The sequence below is a fragment of the Mus pahari genome, chromosome 12 (assembly GCF_900095145.1).
Source record: "Mus pahari chromosome 12, PAHARI_EIJ_v1.1, whole genome shotgun sequence".
NCBI lineage: Eukaryota > Metazoa > Chordata > Mammalia > Rodentia > Muridae > Mus > Mus pahari.
The window spans coordinates 33,341,657-33,359,750 of NC_034601.1; the positions used below are offsets into that span (position 1 = coordinate 33,341,657).

The window sequence follows — 18,094 nt, forward strand, 5'->3', positions numbered from 1 at the left end:
ACAGTCTCGGGTTCAAATCCTGGCTTTGCTGCCCTCTCCATGTTGGAACGTGTTACTTCTCGGAGGCTCCATTTCCCTCAGTTCTAGGAGAGCAGTGATGACTGAGGAATGTGTATATATACTGCTCAGTGGAGGTTGAGTACCAAAGGAGTATTTATTTCCTAGGCAGTCATTCTAACTTGAGGTTATTGGTGTTTAGATGGGATGGTGACTTATGTCCTGTGTTACCGTCAACTATTACTCTGGGTACTTATTTGCAGAGGAGTGTCAACTTAGAGTTGAGGGGGCTACTTTACACAGCTGCTTTTGTTGAAGGAATGTCAAATTACTGCACAACGATGTTTGCTGAGTATCTTAAACCTTTCACAGGGCTTTCTGGTTCTCCCTGCCAGTACCGTTTCTGTTAGTAGTCCCAGGTATTCCTGCTCTGAACTGCCCTCCTGCCTCCTGCAAATCCCCAAATCCCCCCCCCCCCCCCGCAAAACCCCCAAACCCCCCCCCCCCAGGACATCAGTGCTGTGTCCCGCCCACTCCATAGACCTCAATTCCCTGTTTGCTTTTCCTTTGACCCTCCCTGCCTGCCTCTGTTGACCCTGGGTCTTATCTTGTCCCCTGGAGGTATGCTAAGTGCCCTGCCAGTCTGCCTGTTTGCCTGGCCTGTTTTCTTTCACTGCCAGCACCTCTTGGATTCCAATTCCAAACATGGTATCCCTTTGGGGTCACCCTTTCTTCCGGCGCCAAGAGATCATGCATTCCAAATGGAACACAAGTGTGCTTCCCCTGCTGGCTCTCCACTCCGCGTTCTGCCTGGGAACGACAGAGAGCAGAATGCTGCTGCTGCTTCGTCCCGTGTTGCTGAAGCTTGTGGTGTCCAGTTCCTACTTCCTCTCAGGACCATGCATGCTGTTTGCTAAGGACTAAATATGAAGACCAGCTTAAGAAAGCCGGAGCCAAAGAGGTTTTCCAGAGCACTGCGGAGGGGACAAGAGCTTTGCTGAGAGAGAGAGAGAGAGAGAGAGAGAGAAAGAGAGAGAGAGAGAGAGAGAGAGAGAGAGAGAGAGAGAGAGAGAGAGAGAGAGAGAGAGAGAGAGGAGAAAAGAAAAATCCCAAACAACAAACTCAGGCTCTCAGGCGTCCATGAAGTGTACTATGCTCTGGCGTTCTTTCTCAGAGCCACCAGAAGCGTTCCTGCCAGCAAAGGTAGTGAGACGCCAGACTGGGAGGACAGACTGACTGATTTTTTTCCCCCCAGTTTCCTTTGTGGAGACCATATCGGAGCCTGCAAAGGCCTCGAGAGCCCCAAACATGAGTGCCAATGGCAGCTCGGTGGCTCAGCTCCTCTGGCAGCCGCCCGTGTGCAGGAGCTGGAAACCGGATGTGGAAGGAGCTGTCTACCACCTGGCCAACTGCTTCTTGCTTATGGGCTTCATGGCAGGCAGTGGAGTGTATGGATGCTTCTATCTTTTCGGCATCCTGGGCCCAGGCTACCTCTGCTGCGTGCTGTGGGGCTGGTTTGATGCTTGTGGGCTAGACATCGTCCTTTGGAACGTCCTCCTGACAGTGGCTTGCCTGCTTCAGCTGGCACAGCTGGTATATCGCGTCAGGGTGAATACCCTCCCGGAGGAATTCAACCTCCTCTATAGGACACTGTGCCTGCCCCTGCAGGTGCCCCTGCAGGTCTACAAGGAGATTGTCCACTGCTGCCATGAGCAGGTCTTGACGCTGGCCACAGAGCAGACCTACGCCGTGGAGGGGGAGACCCCCATCAACCGCCTGTCCCTGCTCCTCTCTGGCCGGTAAGCTGTGTTGTCCATGCCTGGAATTCCCCGCCCCCTGCCCCCCACCCACTCTTCCTGTTCCCTAGTGTCCCTTTCCATTTTGTGTCCCCTTTCATCAAGGGACGGATGTGGAAAGTCAAACAAACCCAGAAAGATTTTTTTTCCCCTAGGAGTGAGTTTGCTTCCTTTTTCTTGACACTTTCCAAGAGGAAGCTAGATCATGAGGCAATTTCTACGCTATCCAGGGTGACTGTGTTTACTTGTCACCGGAAGGGCTGGTAAGGCCAGACCCAAAATGGATACACACACACACACACACACACACACACACACACACACACCAATGTGGGATGCCTAAAGTGCAGAACCTCTGCGAGCATTAGAAAAATGGCCATTTCAGTAAGATCAATTTGTTCCTTCCATATGCGTTTAACATTTGTGAAGCACCCACTATGTGCAGGAAATAAAACAAACAAACAACAAAACCCGGGCGGTTTCCAGCGACCCCCGTGCCCTGCCAGGGCATCAAGGAAACGCCTTGTTGTAGTTGTGATGTCCTACATAAGCTCTGGAGTGTAGCCCCCGTGCTGACAGCCGCAGAGAGGAGCAAGCCCCGCCTGGATTCCCAGACCCATTGTTCTACTGAGAGTCTACCCTGTAATCAGAGGGCCCGCGGTGGCAGAAGAGTAGTGCTGCCCACAGATGCCTCGCTGGCAAGTCGGTGGAGACCTGTGCCTCAGCGGAAGAGGGAGAGTTGGACACTGGCTGGCTTCAGGGTCAGAGTGCGTCTGTCCAGTTAGCCTCCATGGCAACAGTGGCTGTTTATGCTCAGTGAGAAACCACCTTGGGGGCTGGCTCTGTGTGTCACGCATTGGAAGCATCCAAGCGTTCTTTGAAGCATTGCCCCATAGCACCTGACCGTAGACGAGCCCCTCCTCCATCACCTCGATGGAGACCAAGCATGCTGCCCGGTCAAAAAGGATGGTAATCAGAACATTCTGGTTACAGCAAAGGACAGGGAAAAGGAAAGATAAGGCAGGGGGGAGAGAAGGGGAAACGGAGAGAAGAGTGAAAGGAGGAAGAGAAAAGGGAAAGCAAAAGATGAAGGGAAGGAGGGAGAGTTGGCGGTGGAGAGCAAACAAAGATGGTCAGGCACACAATGGTCGTAACTAGGTGCTCATTACTCAGTCCCATGCTTATAAGACAAACAATGAACGTATGGCGCTCTGTTCATGGGACGCATGCTATTTGCCCTCCATGGCTCCCCTGCTGAGGCTAGCAGAGGCTGGCCTCTCCTGTGTAGGACGCTCATTTGGCGGCAGAAACATACCGTTAGCATACGGCTCTGGTGTCTTGTGACAAACTGACCGAGCCCCCAAGAAGGGTAAAGCAAGGCTTGTCTTTCTACATAACTTTTCCTAGTAAGCTAAGCATCAACAGTTAGACATCAGGCCATTTTAGGTTTCCCCTGGGTCTTCAAGGTCTGGGCAGGACTGTGTCGGTGTTCTTTGTGACTTGTTGTCTTTCGGTGCCATTCTGTCAGCTTTGCTGAGTGGGCAAGAGGGAGAAGGCTTCCTGTCTATGTCTGGGCTTTGGTTTTCAGAGAGAATCACTGCGCCTGGGTTAGTGGGGTACTGAACACCTCTAGGGACAGAAGAGACTCCTTATGTGCCCGGAAGTGCAGGCTCCTGCGCAGCTCACCCTGGCCTATGGGGAGTGTGCCCTGGAGCCCTTGGTTCAAACCCCAGAAGCCTTTCTGTTTGGTTTTGACAAGGACAGGCAACCCTTAAACAAAGAGACTTCCTCAAAGCCTGCCGCCCTCCTGAGCTATGCTCACTCTTTCCGTTTCATAGAGGATGCATACGGCACTAGATCCCACATGCACAGCCCTCCAGAACAGGCAGCTATTACAGAGCAAGGAAATGACCTGCTGCTCACGTGATCGAGGAGAACACCAACGATAAAGAATACAGCACACCAGCTCAAAACCACTTTGGTGTGCCCGTTGGCCTGCTGAGACATTAGACAGACGGTGTCACGGCTTGGCAGCATGCTTTGGGAACCAACTCCCTTACCTGAGGGGATGAGGAGGTGAAATGATACATGCTGCTGGCTTCCTTCTCTCCTGGGGTCTTCTTTCCTTAGAGATGCTTTTTCTTCACATGTGCACACATGCATACACACACACACAAACACATAGACACACACAGACACCTTTTCTCTTTGTTCATCTCTCCTCTCCCTTCCCCTGCCTTCTGTGGATTTTTTTTAAGGGCACTAAGACTAGGGATCCAGTATTAGATGTGACAAGCATTGTCTTGAACTTACGAAGCTTAAGTCAATAATAATTATGTGCCATAGTGATTAATCATGGATCTGGCATTCCCAAGGGGAAATAGTGAGTTATAGACCTTCACCTTCTGGGGGTCAGACACACTCCTGCTAGGAGTCAGCCCAGCCCTGAGAGAAACTGGTCTAAAGACAGCATGCGGCCCTTCACTTCCTCTTGCATCTTCCAGGCAGTCTGTATGCATTTCCTGGTCTTGTGGTGTGCTCCTGCCATCAGAGACTGGCTTTGTCCTTCCTGTGACTTGAGAACTTTCTTCTCTAGGTGATCATATAATAGGTAACTACTTAATGACTAGTCTTCAGTGGCGTGCATGCGCACACATCTACCCAGGCATTCATTTAGGGGAGACTCAAGGGTACTAATATCCCAGTGGCCAGGACCTAGCAGCAAAGGATGTAAGAAGGCATAGTCTTCAGCTGTGCAGCCACACATCCGGTTAAAACTCCAACGGCCTGGAGGAAGAAGAGCAGCTGGTATTTGAGAATAGGATCTCTCATTAATAGGATCTCCCATCTCTACACTTACCTGCTCATCATAGCCCGTTTATCCTTCAGAACCCAGACGGAATGTCATCGTGAGAAGCCTATGCCCTGCAAAGGAAAAGGTTCCTCCGTTCCCCTCTCCTGTGAGCCTGCTCCACCCCAGGACTCAGCACACTGACCTGCAGCCAGTTCTTCACGTGCTCGAGTCTTCCACTGAGCTGTGAACCTCTCAAAGGCCAGGGTCAGATTTTACCCACCTCTGCAGCCCTCAGTCTTCAGGAACACGGGAGGTTCTGTGAATAGTGGTTTAGCGAGAACAGCTGCAGAGGTGATGGAAAGCCAGCTCCCTCCTCTCAGCGCGTGGCCCACGTGGGCCACAAAGGTGGGCTCGTTTGTTTCCGTCTTTGCCTGACACAACTCGCTTTAGAAGAGGTGGGTGTGAAAACTGGAGCTTTCTGGGGAATGGAGGAAAAGGCCTAGGACTGGATCTTAATCTCCGTTTAGATGTTACACCACATCCAGAAACCACTCACTTTATGCAGGCATACAGCTGGTGTGCCAGGTACCGTACCAGACCCTCAGAGAATGCGGGTCCCTACTCTGCAGAGGCAAAGCACCAGGGTGGATGCTGGCTAGAGATGGCTAGATGGATGAGGCTAGAGATCCAGCAAACAACATTAGTGGGGTTGCTTACCCTGCCTGAGATGTACAGCAAATCTGTGCTCCGAGGAAAGGCCAGAGCAGTTGTTTAACAGGTTGGTAGGACGGAATAATCATATTCATAAAAATTTTTTAAATTAGTTAGAATTCCTGGTCACAGCCACAGAAACCCTATCTAGCTGATGTGAGGTGGGGTCCTTTAGAAAGAGAAAAGGATTTCTCTTCAAACTTAAGCAAAGGTATGTGCTTAGGCCTCAGGCTGGAGTAAGATAAGATCGTGTCTATTGGCTGTACTGTATGACTTAGATTCTCCCGTGGTCGGCTGGGGCGCATCCTTTTGCGATGCCGGGCTCCTCTTATTTGAGAGACAAGGTTTTAGTTCTTGAATGCAGGAGTGTGTTAGTTTAACCAATGTGTGATAGTTGTCTCTGCCCGAGGCACAAGGCACAGTGACATTAACCAGTTCTAAAGTCTCAATGAAGTGACATTAGAGAAACCTAGATGAGCATGCCGGGACCACCAGTGAGGGAGGTGTTTAGGATCTTGTGGCCTTGTGCTTGGTGAAGGCAGAGAGGGGTGATGTTGGACGTGTCCACTGCCACCTACCCAAACCTCCCGTAACATGACAGCACGGTGAGAGAACATGGACTCTGTTCTGATGCCTGGTAGCCATGTGACCTTAAGCTCACCATGCACTTTTCCTGACCATCTGGTTTCTTGGCAGTAAAACTCAGAAAGAAAGAAAGAAAGAAAGAAAGAAAGAAAGAAAGAAAGAAAGAAAGAAAGAAAGAAAGAAAGAAAGAAAGAAANCAGTAAAACTCAGAAAGAAAGAAAGAAAGAAAGAAAGAAAGAAAGAAAGAAAGAAAGAAAGAAAGAAAGAAAGAAAGAAAGAAAGAAAGAAAATCAGTCTGCAGTAAAACTCAGAAAGAAAGAAAATCAGTCTGCTCTACATCACCGCGGTGACTCCTCAGTGGGCAGGCACGCGTGAAGCAGCCGTCTGCCTTCCTCACAGGCTATCTTCTTTCTCTTGCAAACATGAGCTGTCCTGCGTGCTGCTCCCCATGCAGCCCCCCCTGGAAGGGGAAAGGCAGAGCAGCACCTCCCATGGCAACAGAGACATTCTACATCCCCGCTGTGCCATACCGCAGCCCCACACCACGCATGCTTGGGGTGCGATTAGTGTGACGGAGTAACTGGGCCGACTGCTAACTGTATTTAATTTTAATGAATGTAACTCTCGATTGAAATAGCCACATGTGGTTAGTGCACAGCAGAGCCCCAGCACGGTGGTTTGCATCCTGGATACATAGTGGGATTACTGGGGAGATTTTTAAATTAATAATGTCCATAACTCACCCACAGAGAGGTTTTTTAATTGCTTTGAGATAAAGCTCACGCCTAAGGGGTTTTCAGGAGGTTTTGTCTCCTTCCTGTTTTTCTTCCTTCCTTCCTTCCTTCCTTCCTTCCTTCCTTCCTTCCTTCCTTCCTTCCTTCCTTCTTTCCTCTTTTATCCCTTCCTTTTCTCCTCCTCCTTCTTTGGGGTATGCGCTGAGTCTGTGGGGTGTGTGGGGTGTTGGGGTGCGGTAGTGGTGATACGGGGGTCTCATTCTATCCTTTCTGCTTTGGCACTTATTATGTAGGCCAGGCTGGCTTCCCACTCACGGCAATCCTCCTGCCACAGCCTCCCACCTGTCGAGTGGCCGCCCATGAGATCATACACACATGACCTGCTGCTACGCTAGACTCATGTACGCATAGCCCACGCTGCTAGGTCCCCAAGTGTTCTTACAACTCGCTCCCCTCCCCAGGACTCTTGTCCTGCACTGTGGAATAGAAAAACAAGTACAGGACGAGGACTGTGCGAGCTTCATCTCCATCTTTAATTGGGCCGTACCTGCTCTGGCTCCCCACACTTTAGCTGAGTACTTCTGCGGGAGGGTTTCGACTACTCAGCAATAGGCAGCTTCAGCAGAGAGCATCCACTGCCCTCCCCCATTCAGTCTCTTCTCTCCTTTTGTCAGGGTTCGAGTGAGCCAAGATGGACAGTTTCTGCACTACATCTTTCCGTATCAGTTCATGGACTCACCCGAATGGGAATCACTGCATCCTTCAGAAGAGGGGACCTTCCAGGTAATAAGGAGCCCCGTGGCAGCACGGTCACCTACCACTGTAAGCCCACAGCATTGCTACCTCTCCCTCCCCCTCTCTCCCATCTGCCCTTGGAGTGCCACCAAATGTGATGCTAGGAGGGGGCGGGGTCGTGGCCTCTGCCTTCTCTTGGAGAAGAGTGCCTGGCCTCCCGAGCCTGGGGAACAGGGAAGGGTGATTCTGGTCCCTGACAGACAGTCACATCAGCCATGGGCCTACAACTCTTCCAAAAGACTAATGCCCACAGGGTAAAAAAAAGCTATCCTACTCAGGGGAACCGAAACTCTTAGCAGCTCCAGCCCTCCTGGTACACGCTGCTCATAATGTGACCCCTCTGTTGCCCTGTACCTGAAATGCATTCTAACAAACCATCATGCTCCCCAGGACTCCTCTATGAGGGCCACCCAGGTTCACCTTCTGACCTCTATGCCCCACAGCTTCCTGCAGCCGTCTGTCTGTCTGAGTACTTCCTTTGGTTTACACTGGCTGTGTGCACATTGTTCACTATACTAAGGGTGTGGAGGCATTGCCATCTCTCTGTCTCTGTGTCTGTCTCTACCTCCACACTCCAGAAGATGGCCCCAAGGACAGTTTGTGCCGAACTGGTTACCCATGAGCAGTTGGTGCCTCAGAAGACTCTGTGGGTTCAGCCATGAGCCTCGGGGGAGCCCGGCCACTTCGCCCCTGCCGTCCCCCCTGCAGCCCTTCACACTTGTGGATCTGGGTTGCTGATAGCCAGCATGTGGCACACACTGCATTTTTATTGCCTCTCTGAATCCTACATACAATGTACTAGATTGGATATTACTGTTCCGCTGTTTGACAGATAGGGCAGCTAAGGCATCATGTACTCAGCTAGGGAACAGAAGGCCCAAGCAAGAGCCTGGACCCTCAGAAGAGTGCCCCCCTCTACCCTCTCGGGACTCTGCCAGACAGTTTGCTGCTCTGGGGTCTACGTATCTCCAGAGAGTCCTCTAGCCAGCATCTGAGCTAACCCGGGAACAGACACATGCCAGGCAATGCCACTGTCTGGTCCTGCTTCCGTCCTAATCCTAGCTCTGTGGCGATATCGTCAGAGAAGCAGTCTTGCAGCCCCTGACCAGTTCCAGGCACAGAACCTTTGTCCCATCTCCACCCTCTCTGCTTTGCCCAGAGGCATTCTCTGGGGACTCCCTCGGGCCAGGAGAATGACAGAAGAGCCCTGAGTGGCTAGAACCAGCCAGAGCAGGCTGTGGCATTGACAGGGAGGAGCAGGTGGGTTGAGCTCTAAAGGAAGGGTGGTTACCCGAAATGGCCTCTCTGCCTGGAATGTAAGCATGCTCGTATTCCACCATTTATATCTCAAGTGTTCGCCTCATTTAGAAGCAATGAGCTCCACACCCTTGCTGTTGGCTGTGTAAAGTCCCATTTCCTCTTGGCAGATATCAAGTGTTGCGTTATAGTTCATCTTGACCTTGCCTCTGATGTAGTTTTGTTGATTGGAAGAACAATTGTAGTTCCTGCCTAAATCCTAACTCACAGCGCATTTCACACAGATCTCCGCATCCCATCACACCCCTCAAGCGCACAGCCCACCAGATCTGCAGGCTGCTGGCCCTGTGTCGCTCTCGTATTCGTCGAGAGCAGGGCACAGGCGCAGCCCACAGAGTCCATCGTTAGCCTCCAATCCGAAACCTGTTTTACCTGACTCGCGTTCTACCTAGGTACGCTCTCACCTTAGCAAAATTTTGTTACAAACAGTCCTGTATGCACATGGGACCAATCAAAACGTAGGTGACTGCCGGGCAGTGGTGGCGCATGCCTGTAATCCCAGCACTTGGGAGGTAGAGGCAGGTGGATTTCTGAGTTCGAGGCCAGCCTGGTCTACAGAGTGAGTTCCAGGACAGCCAGGGCTATACAGAGAAACCCTGTCTCAAAAAAAGAGAGTAGGTTTCTGGGGGTTAGGGGGATGGTACAGTAGGTAAATGTTTGCTGTGTAAGCATGCAAAACTGAGTTAAGATTCCCCAGCACCCACAAAAAAGCAGAACATGATAATGTGTTCTTGTAACTACAGCACTAAATAGGGGGAGCAAATATTAAAGAGGGTAGCTAACCATAAAAAAAAGTAAAACAAAAACAAACAAACAAACAAACAAAAAAGTTATTTTATTCTTTAAAAACAACAGAAGAAGTGGTAACGGCCTACACAGGGGAACGCCCATGCTTGTTGTCCAGAGCCTTCTGGACATGGACTGCATTTGGGTCAGGTCTTCCTTAGGCTCATCTGCTCTCTGCCTGACAGAGATTTTCTTGTCTGGGACTTGCCGATAAAGACATTTAGGGTACAGGCTATGGCAGAGACTGTGAAAGCCACTCGCTCAGCTGTTGGTGATGGACAGACTGTGAGTGTTCTCTTCAGAATCCCCTCAGAAAGAAAGAAAAAAAAAAAAAAAAACAGAATCCCCTCAGGAGGCAATATGCCCAGACAGGAGAGTAACGGATGTCTCATCTCACAGCTGGTACAGGGGCAAACCTGAAGCCAGAACCCAGCTTCTGGTCCTGATGACTCATTTAGGGCCCTGTTAGCGATCAGATGCTCTACAAAAGCCGGATGGAGGAGAGGAGGGGCATAGTGGGAAGGGAGGACGGGGAGAGGATGGGATGGGAAGTCAGGTGGGCACAGTGGGCAGGGAGGAGAGTGAGAGGGAGTCAGGTGTCTCTTTTTTTACAAGATTTATTTTTAAACCAGGTGGTGGTGGCATACACCTTTAATCTCAGCACTCAGGAGGCAGAACAGAGGCAGAACAGAGGCAGAACAGAGGCAGGTGGATTCCTGAGTTCGAGGCCAGCCTGGTCTCCAGAGTGAGTTCCAGGACAGCCAGGGCTACACAGAGAAACCCTGCCTCAAAAAAAAAAAAAAAAGCAAAAAGATTTATTTTTAAGTGTGTGTGTCTAAGATTTATTTTCAATTGTGTGTGTGGGGGGTGCACATGATTGCAGATACCTGCAGAAGCCAGAGGTGTTCGATCCATTGGAGCTGGAGTTAGAGGCAGTTGTGAGCTGCCTGGTGTGGATGTGAGATTCAAACTTAGGTCCTCTGCAAGAACAGCAAGTGCTCTTAACCCCTCAGCCAACTTTCTAGCCCTGAAAGGCAAGAGTTAAAGGAGATGAATATAGTCTCTAACAGAGAATTCTTTGAACCATATTTCATAACCAGCAAAAAAAAAAAAATACTCACTACAATGCCTGGCACATACTCACATCCTCGGAGCTCAGTAAAGGTTAGCCTTGACAGCTGCCTTTTTGTCCTGCTGGTGTAATCGATTTTGCATCCTGGGCACGGCGAATACACAGACGTTCCTCTGTCCTCAAATAACTACGGAAGGAGACCTGTTCCACTGCTCCTGAGTTTCTTTTTCTGTGCCTTTATAGTCCTCCTCAGAGCATGAGATCCTTTGGTTTGTAACCAAGAGCAGATTCTGGGACCTGAACCCATTGCTTTGTCCATCTGATACAGTTTAGCATGCTTAATCTGTAGCCTTTTCTTTCAGTAAACTTTTCTCCCCAGCCCTTTTAGTTACACACACACACACACACACACACAACTCAACCCTGGGCCTTACACACATGCTCAACCACTTAACCACTAAGTTATCTCCTTCCCAGACATTGATTTTTCTCCTCTAAGGTGCGCAAGCCCCATGTCAGGAGCTAAGGTCAGTCCCTTGCTCAGCTGCCCATCACCTCCTGGAGCCTCAATTTGCATATCCCATGTCCTCCGTTCTGCGGGTCCACTGTTGATAGCAATAATGGCTGCCAAAGATTCTGACCTCAGCCCTGACACCGGCCATGCACATCACAGTGCACACAAGAAGCCTGACCCTGGACTTCGCCCCAGCTAAACCATAGAGAGCTACCATGTCAAAATAGCAGCCTGTTTCTCTGCACTTTAAACCTTTCCCTCTCTGCTCCTAACCCCTCAGGTAACACTGACCGCGGAGACCGAATGTAGCTACATTTCCTGGCCCCGGAAAAATCTCCACCTTCTTCTGAACAGAGAGCGATACATCTCCCGCCTCTTCTCAGCCCTGCTGGGCTATGACATCTCGGAGAAGCTCTATACCCTCAATGACAAGCTGTTTGCCAAGTTTGGGTTACGCTTCGACATCCGCCTTCCCAGCCTCTACCATGTTCTGAGTCCCTCCGACTCAGACGGGGAACCAGAGTCTGAGAAAGATGATGAAGAAGCCCTCGAGGCAGCTGTGTCCCCTGCTCAGGCCAGGCCCATCTGCATCGTGCCAACACCCCCTTGTTCCGCACCTCCAGCAACCACCAACTTCCCCGTGCCTCTGCCCCGGGCAAGGATGCCCAGGCCGGACAGTGGCACCCTGGGTGAGGACTCCACCAGTCTGGTGCTGGAGGATTTTGAGGAGGTTTCGGGATCAGAGTCGTTTATGGATTATAGGAGCGATGGGGAGTACATGAGGTGAGGGCGGAACTAACACGGGCACAGTCACCCGCTCAGGATTCTATGTAAGTATGCCGAGGCGAATATGCCTTGTTCCTCACACTGCTTTTGAACTCCTCAGATGACTCACTCACTGCTAGAACTCAACGCTGCCTGTGCACGCAAATGCATGTGTGGTATGAAAGATTTCTAAAACCTACTCATGATTAGTTGTGGTTACATTGTGGAGAATGGGCTGATTGGCATTTAGAGCAGGCCAATGGGCTCTCGTCTTTTGAGGGTGGGCGGGACTAGATTTTGCTAATAGCTAAAGTTGTTGCTGGGGCCAAGGAGATTTTTGCATGTGGCATGTATTTCAGGGGAAGCGAATGCTGGCATGGCCCTACTGATTGTCCCTGGCACACAGAGAGTTCTGGGAAGCAGCTGTTAATTGAGTCTTCACTAGAAAGGACTGTTAAAATCAAAGCCACTGGTGATGGCAGGCTAATAGCCTGGGAAGCAAGTGGCCCTATCTTCCTTCCCTCCTGCCCAGTGGCAGACGGTGCTGGTCGCTCGGGTGAGGCTCAGACAGTGCCTTGATTAAAACATTCCTAAGACAGATGTAGGACAGCCTGGGTTTTCCCAGCAGCCCACGCGTGTGGGCAAGTGACCCAGGTGGTGTCCCCTTGGGAACAGGATTTCCCTCGTAGGAGTGTGTACCAGGAAGGCTGTGTTTTGGTAGTTCTGAGAAGTGGCTTTCACGGCCTCCTGATTGATCCTTCAGTACTTTGACATTTTCCTCTGGACTCTACCCAACCATAGCGAGGGCTCGGCTTTTTCTGAGGAAAGCCCCACTGTTCACAACCTGGGAGGCATTTTAAGTGACAGGGGTGCACAAACGAACCTGGCACTCTTAGAGACGCACCCCCCCCCCCAGATGTGAGGAACCAGTCTGGCACAGAAGGCCTCCGAGGCACACAGTGTGAATGAGTGCGTGCGTATTTCAGACAAGTCACATTGCTAATGAGAGAATCGGGAGACAAGGCCATGAAGACCGACGCTGGCTTTAGAGATATGGACGTTCTCATTTCCTGTGGTGTAATCCAAGTCTCCGAGGCCCAGGATAACTTAGTGTACCTTCCTGTTTATTTGCCCTCTGTCCCTCCACACCCCCTTCCTTGCTGACCAGTGTGAGCTGTGGGTGCTTCATGCTGTCCAGCCTGCTTTCCCACCTCTTCAGTTCACAGAGCGCTGATTTCTGCTCTTCTTTTGGCTCTTTCCCATTCCTGTCTCCTGCTTGTCCCTGCCGTCTTGGTTTGTGGCTCTAAGCATCCCTCTTGCTTACGCTTCACCCTCTCCATCCCCACCTGCCCCCTGACTTCTCCCGTTTTGAGGCTTGGATGTCTAGCGATCTGGTTGCTCTCTTTCCCCCTTTGCCCCAGTCTCCGGCTTGACTCTCTCTTCTCTGCCCTAAGCAACCTGTGTCTCTGTTTTGCTAATTCTGAATCCATTCAAATCAGGGCCTGAGAAGGCCCAGTTCTAGGAATGCTTCCCAGATGTCAGGGGACAGGCACCGTTGAAGGACACTAGTAACTTATGTGGCTGGCTCCACAGTAAAGCAAATCTGGATACAATATACGCCGTGTCAGCATTAGAAATAACCGCAGCACCTCTGGGGCATCTTTTTCTGGGAGTCTAGCTCACTGTGCAAAATGGCAGGATGTCTTGGGGTCTCTCTGCACAAGCTCTTCCCACCCCAGGAGCAATCCAAGTTTCATCACATGGTGGAATCCTAACTTGTAGTCTTGACGTCCTTTTCCCCATAAGGATGATTCCAAATTATCATGGGATCTATCCCAGAACCACTGTTGGCCTCCAGATCTCCTTGTGTGTGTCCGTCCCCTGTGTTATTTAAATAGTGGAGCGGAAGGAAAGAACAGGCGGGTTTTACTTTCAAACCACAGAGTGTTCAGAATGAGGCGAACACATAGTGGTGATATGCTAGGCAGCTTCTGTGTGACCGTCGGCTGCTTTTCCTTCCCTCCCTGGGACCTACCCTCTGCCTTCCCACCCTGTGGAAAAGGCTGGTGGGGACTGGGGGTCGGGGTGGGGGCAGCACTTCCAACAACTCAATAACAAATGGAACCCGGTGGAAGTGGTTTCCAGCTTGGCGGTTGGCAGAATCCTCTCCCAACTGCAGTGCATCCTGGGAGGACGCTGAGAGAGACCGCATCCATCCGGGAGCTTCAGAAGAACTGCCTGGTGACTGTACCTCATGCTGTCCCCGGCTATGCGTTCTGCCAGAGACAGATCTGTCCTACCTCACTCAGACTCTTCCCTCAGAATGAAAGCTGATTGTTGTGGATTGCTGTTGGTATTTTCTGGTCCAGCTGATAGCTGCCAGTGCAAGCAAACAGCCACTGGGCAGAATTTCTGCTCTTAGGTGCAGGCGCGCAGGAGAGCAGGCTCCGGGGCCTCAGCGGTGGCTGCTCCGCTGGCGCTGGCGCTGGCGCTGGCGCGCTGGCGGAGATCCCCTGTGTGGGTGAGGTCCAGAGCAGCAGTCTTCTCCGCCCAGGTCTTTCTTCCAGCTCTGCTCTGCCGGCCTGGCCTCATCTTCCCACCCGTCTCTTTGTAGAAATAAAAGTCAGCGTCTTGCAAAGCCTTCCAAATTTCAGTTCAGGACTTGGGTGGTTTTTCTTCATCATCCATGTCTTAGGGTTTCTATAGCTGTGATGAAGCACCCCGGCCAAAGGAACTGCTTTTCCTTCCCTCCCTGGAACCTACCCTCTGCCTTCCCACCCTGAAAAGGAAAGGGTTTTTTTTGTTTTTTTGTTTTTTTTTTCAGCATACACTTCCACATTGCTGTTCATCATCCAGGAAGTCAGGACAGGAACTCAAGGCAGGGACCTGGAGGCAGGGGCTGACGCAGAGGCCAAGGAGGACGCTGCTTACTGGCTTGCTCCTTCCTCATGGCTTGCTCAGCCTACTTTCTTGTAGAACCCAGGACCACCAGCCCAGGGACAGCACCAGCTACAATAGGCTGCGTCCTCCCGCCTTGATCACTAATTAAGAAAGTGCCCTGCAGGCTTGCCCACAGCTGGCTCTTCCGGAGGCATTTCTTTATTGAGGTTCCCTCCTCGCAGATGACTTCAGCCTGTGTCAGCTTGACCAGAACTAGGCAGCACAGCCCATGAGCAGTAAGTAGTAAGTAGAGTGCTTTCTTCTGAGCACTCAGGAAGAGGTTCCGGCTCTCACCTACCGACCAAGAGAATGGACCTAGATGACTTCAGAAGTGAGCCCTCCATGACCCCTCCATGTTCCAGAATGACAGAACTGAAAGGCACAACTGCTCATGGCTAGGCATTGGGGTGCAGTCAAAACTGGGGTCTAAAGAGGAAATAGAAACTGTACAAGGGTCCTGTGAAATCTGGCAACCCCTCTGGAGTCATGTGCTGACATCCTTCTTCGATTTCTCTCCACAGCCTCTAGACGTCCTCTCCAGAACTCTTCTCAAGTTATGTCCAGATCCCAGGCGCCTTTGGCTCCAATTCACACTCCTGAGCTCTAAGGATCACAGAGCTGTCGTCTCTGTGGCCAAATGGCGCTCCTCCATGTTCCCTGGATGGCCACTTGTTCTCTCACCCCTCCTCTTAGCCCTCCAGAAAGATGTGTGGCAAGGTGGGGGCTGGACGTGACGTGGAGAAACTCACCTTCAGGAGCCTTCCTCACAGGAGGAGGGTCCAGAGGCACCAGGCCTGACTCCATCCTTTATGGGTTACAGGACATCACCAGGTTTACATGGCCTCTGAACCTGGTCTGTGAGGCTATGAACTTACGTCCGTCATAGGGTTGTTGTGAGGATCCAATGAGCTGATTGGGTAAAGCACCTATGACAGGACATATCGTCAAGCAAGCACACAATAAAACACTTCATGCCTCTCCACGTGTTGTTGCTTTAAATTGTCTGAAAGGATCCAGCAACTTTTACCCATGGTTATTTTATTCCCAAAGTTAATTTTCAATTGAAATAGAAAAATTTAAATCCCAATTGTTCCCTCCAACTTTTAATTTTAAAACACAAATAGCTGTGTCCTGTTTATGAATCTAACATTACGTTTTAGTTCTTAAAAGCATTTTATAAATTTAGCCAATGAGTTTTCCTTCCTCGAATATTTAAAAAATGGCTTACGAGTTGAATATATTCTGCTCTCTCCTTTTCTCTGACTCTTTATTTTTGATTAAGTCGATATGTCCCTACTACAACCGAGGCTGGCCTCGAACTTGCAATCCTCCTGCCTCTCCTTCCTGAATGCTAGGATTACAGGTATATGCCACATACCTTGCTGAATATTTTTCACTTTGTTTTTCCTCAAAAACTTCGATGTACATTCTGGTTACCTAATGCTGTGTGATCTACCCCTCATATAGTGGCTTCAAAGAGTTGTAATGACTGGATTTGCTCATGAGGTGGGGACCAGCTGGGGTGGCTAGATGGTGCTCACACAGCTCCACGCTAGCTGGGGACCGGCTGGGGCGGTTCACTCAGCTCCGTGCTCTTTCTCACAGTGCGGCTTTCGGCACTCACAGGCTTGAAGCAGGTTTCACCTCTGAGGCCTCTTCACTCAGCCTGTCTGGGGCCAGACTGAGAAAACCCCCATAGCTGAGGACTAACCGAAGGGGAGGCTTGCTCCATCTCCAGGGGTTGGCTCTCTAGCGTGTGAGTACACCATGCTGTCCCCATGCATTCTAACATGGATAAGCATCTGGGTGGTTTTCAGGGTTCCCGTGGACATCCATGGACACAGGCTTAGGTATGCATATATATGTGCATTTCTTCAGCATGTACCTAGGAGTGGTACCATCAAGGCATCGGGCACTGGGTGCAGACGTGTTGAACTACAGTGGATTCAGCCAAACAGTTTCCTTACGTGGTTGTACTAACTTGCGTTCCTTTCAGCAATGTCTGAGAGTCCCTCTCGAGCGGCTGTGATTGGTTTTTCCAACCTTTGCCTTTTGGGTGTGCATAGCAGCTTTTCATTGTGGTTACGCTTTTCGTTTTCTTGATGAATACTATGGTTGAATACTTTTTCTTTTCTGCTTTTTTCTTTTTCTATTGAAGCCCTCCTATTGCTGCCCCTCCTCACAGCTGGGGTTAAGTGCTAGAGCACCTGGCTTGTTCCACCGCTACTGGAACCTGAACTCCACACTTTGTTGGTTGCATAACAGCTGCTCTTAACCATTGAGCCATCTCTCCAGCCCCGCCCTCTATCTCTGTCTGAGTGTTTCCCATTATGAAGAGGCTAGTCTTGTTTCTTTAGTTATTTCTCTATTTGCTTGTTGTTTTTTTTCTTACTGATTTGTAGAGATGCTTTAAATAATCAGGTTTAAAATATTCTGTTAGCTTTTACACATTTCCCCCAAATACATTCTTTTTCCTCTAAATGGTATCTTTTGGAGAACAGTCATTTTGACTTCACCGCAGGCTTGGTGTCTCCCTTTTCTTAGGTTAGTACTCTCTGTGTCGAGTTTGAGGATCTTCTGCTCCCCCGAGGATGGTGCCCATCTCATCCTTCTGAACGTTTTACTGTTTTACAGCTCGCGATGAAGGCAGGGTCAGCCTGTATTTGGTTTCAGAGCGTGGCATGAAGCCAGAGCCCACTTGGGTTCCCAGTTGCCTGGACATTTGTTACTGAGATGGTTATTTTAACCATGATGCTAGCATCCATCACCACCTTTGTCATAAGTCAAACACCCCTGTACCCATAGCTCTTTCTGGGACTGGGCCACTGCCCTGCTTCTTGCAGTAGCCCCGAGCTACTACATCCCAGCTCTCTCCGTTCTGTGTTCCTATCCATTAGTAATGCTTCCTTACAGTAGCTGCTGTAGCACTGTAGTAAGCTTTGGGATCTGGCAATCTAACTGTTCCTTGGGCTATAATGGGTATTTCCTCTTACACATCTACATAAGCTGTACAAACGGCATGTGCACTTTGAAGTATGTGCAGATCAAGTGTGGAAAGGGCTTAGTTTTTTTTTTAATTTTTAGTAGATATTTTCTTCATTTACATTTCAAATGCTGTCTCGAATGTCCCCTATGCCCTCCCCCCACCCTGCTCTCCTACTCACCCACTCCCACTTCTTGGCCCAGGTCTTCCCCGTGCTGGGTCATATAAAGTTTGCAAGACCAAGGGGCCTCTCTTCCCAGTGATGGCTGACTAGACCATCTTCTGCTACATATGCAGCTAGAGAC

General features: G+C 50.3%; 1 protein-coding gene across 2 annotated transcripts; it reads left to right on the forward strand.

Moving 5' to 3' along the window:
• The first annotated feature begins 1,061 nt into the window (after positions 1 to 1,061).
• On the forward strand, positions 1,062 to 17,917 carry Popdc2 (popeye domain containing 2). 2 transcript variants are annotated; one of them, XM_021210098.2, is made up of 4 exons: positions 1,062 to 1,796; positions 7,292 to 7,400; positions 11,382 to 11,790; positions 15,328 to 17,917. In XM_021210098.2, the coding sequence occupies exons 1-4, from the start codon at positions 1,306 to 1,308 to the stop codon at positions 15,411 to 15,413; spliced, it is 1,095 nt and encodes a 364-aa protein (XP_021065757.1). In that variant the 5' UTR covers positions 1,062 to 1,305; the 3' UTR covers positions 15,414 to 17,917. The 2 variants fall into 2 exon arrangements, with proteins under 2 accessions (XP_021065757.1, XP_021065756.1); XM_021210097.2 differs by having other exon boundaries at positions 11,382 to 11,931; positions 15,328 to 15,416.
• Positions 17,918 to 18,094: the final 177 nt, after the last annotated feature.

What these genes read in the sequence shown, in the direction of transcription:
- Popdc2 (XM_021210097.2), top strand. Translation starts at nt 1,306, where the DNA reads ATGAGTGCCAATGGCAGCTCGGTGGCTCAGCTCCTCTGGCAGCCGCCC. An exon ending in TCCCTGCTCCTCTCTGGCCG is followed by an intron (nt 1,797 to 7,291) that starts GTAAGCTGTGTT and finishes TCCTTTTGTCAG; the next exon opens with GGTTCGAGTGAGCCAAGATG. An exon ending in CAGAAGAGGGGACCTTCCAG is followed by an intron (nt 7,401 to 11,381) that starts GTAATAAGGAGC and finishes CTAACCCCTCAG; the next exon opens with GTAACACTGACCGCGGAGAC.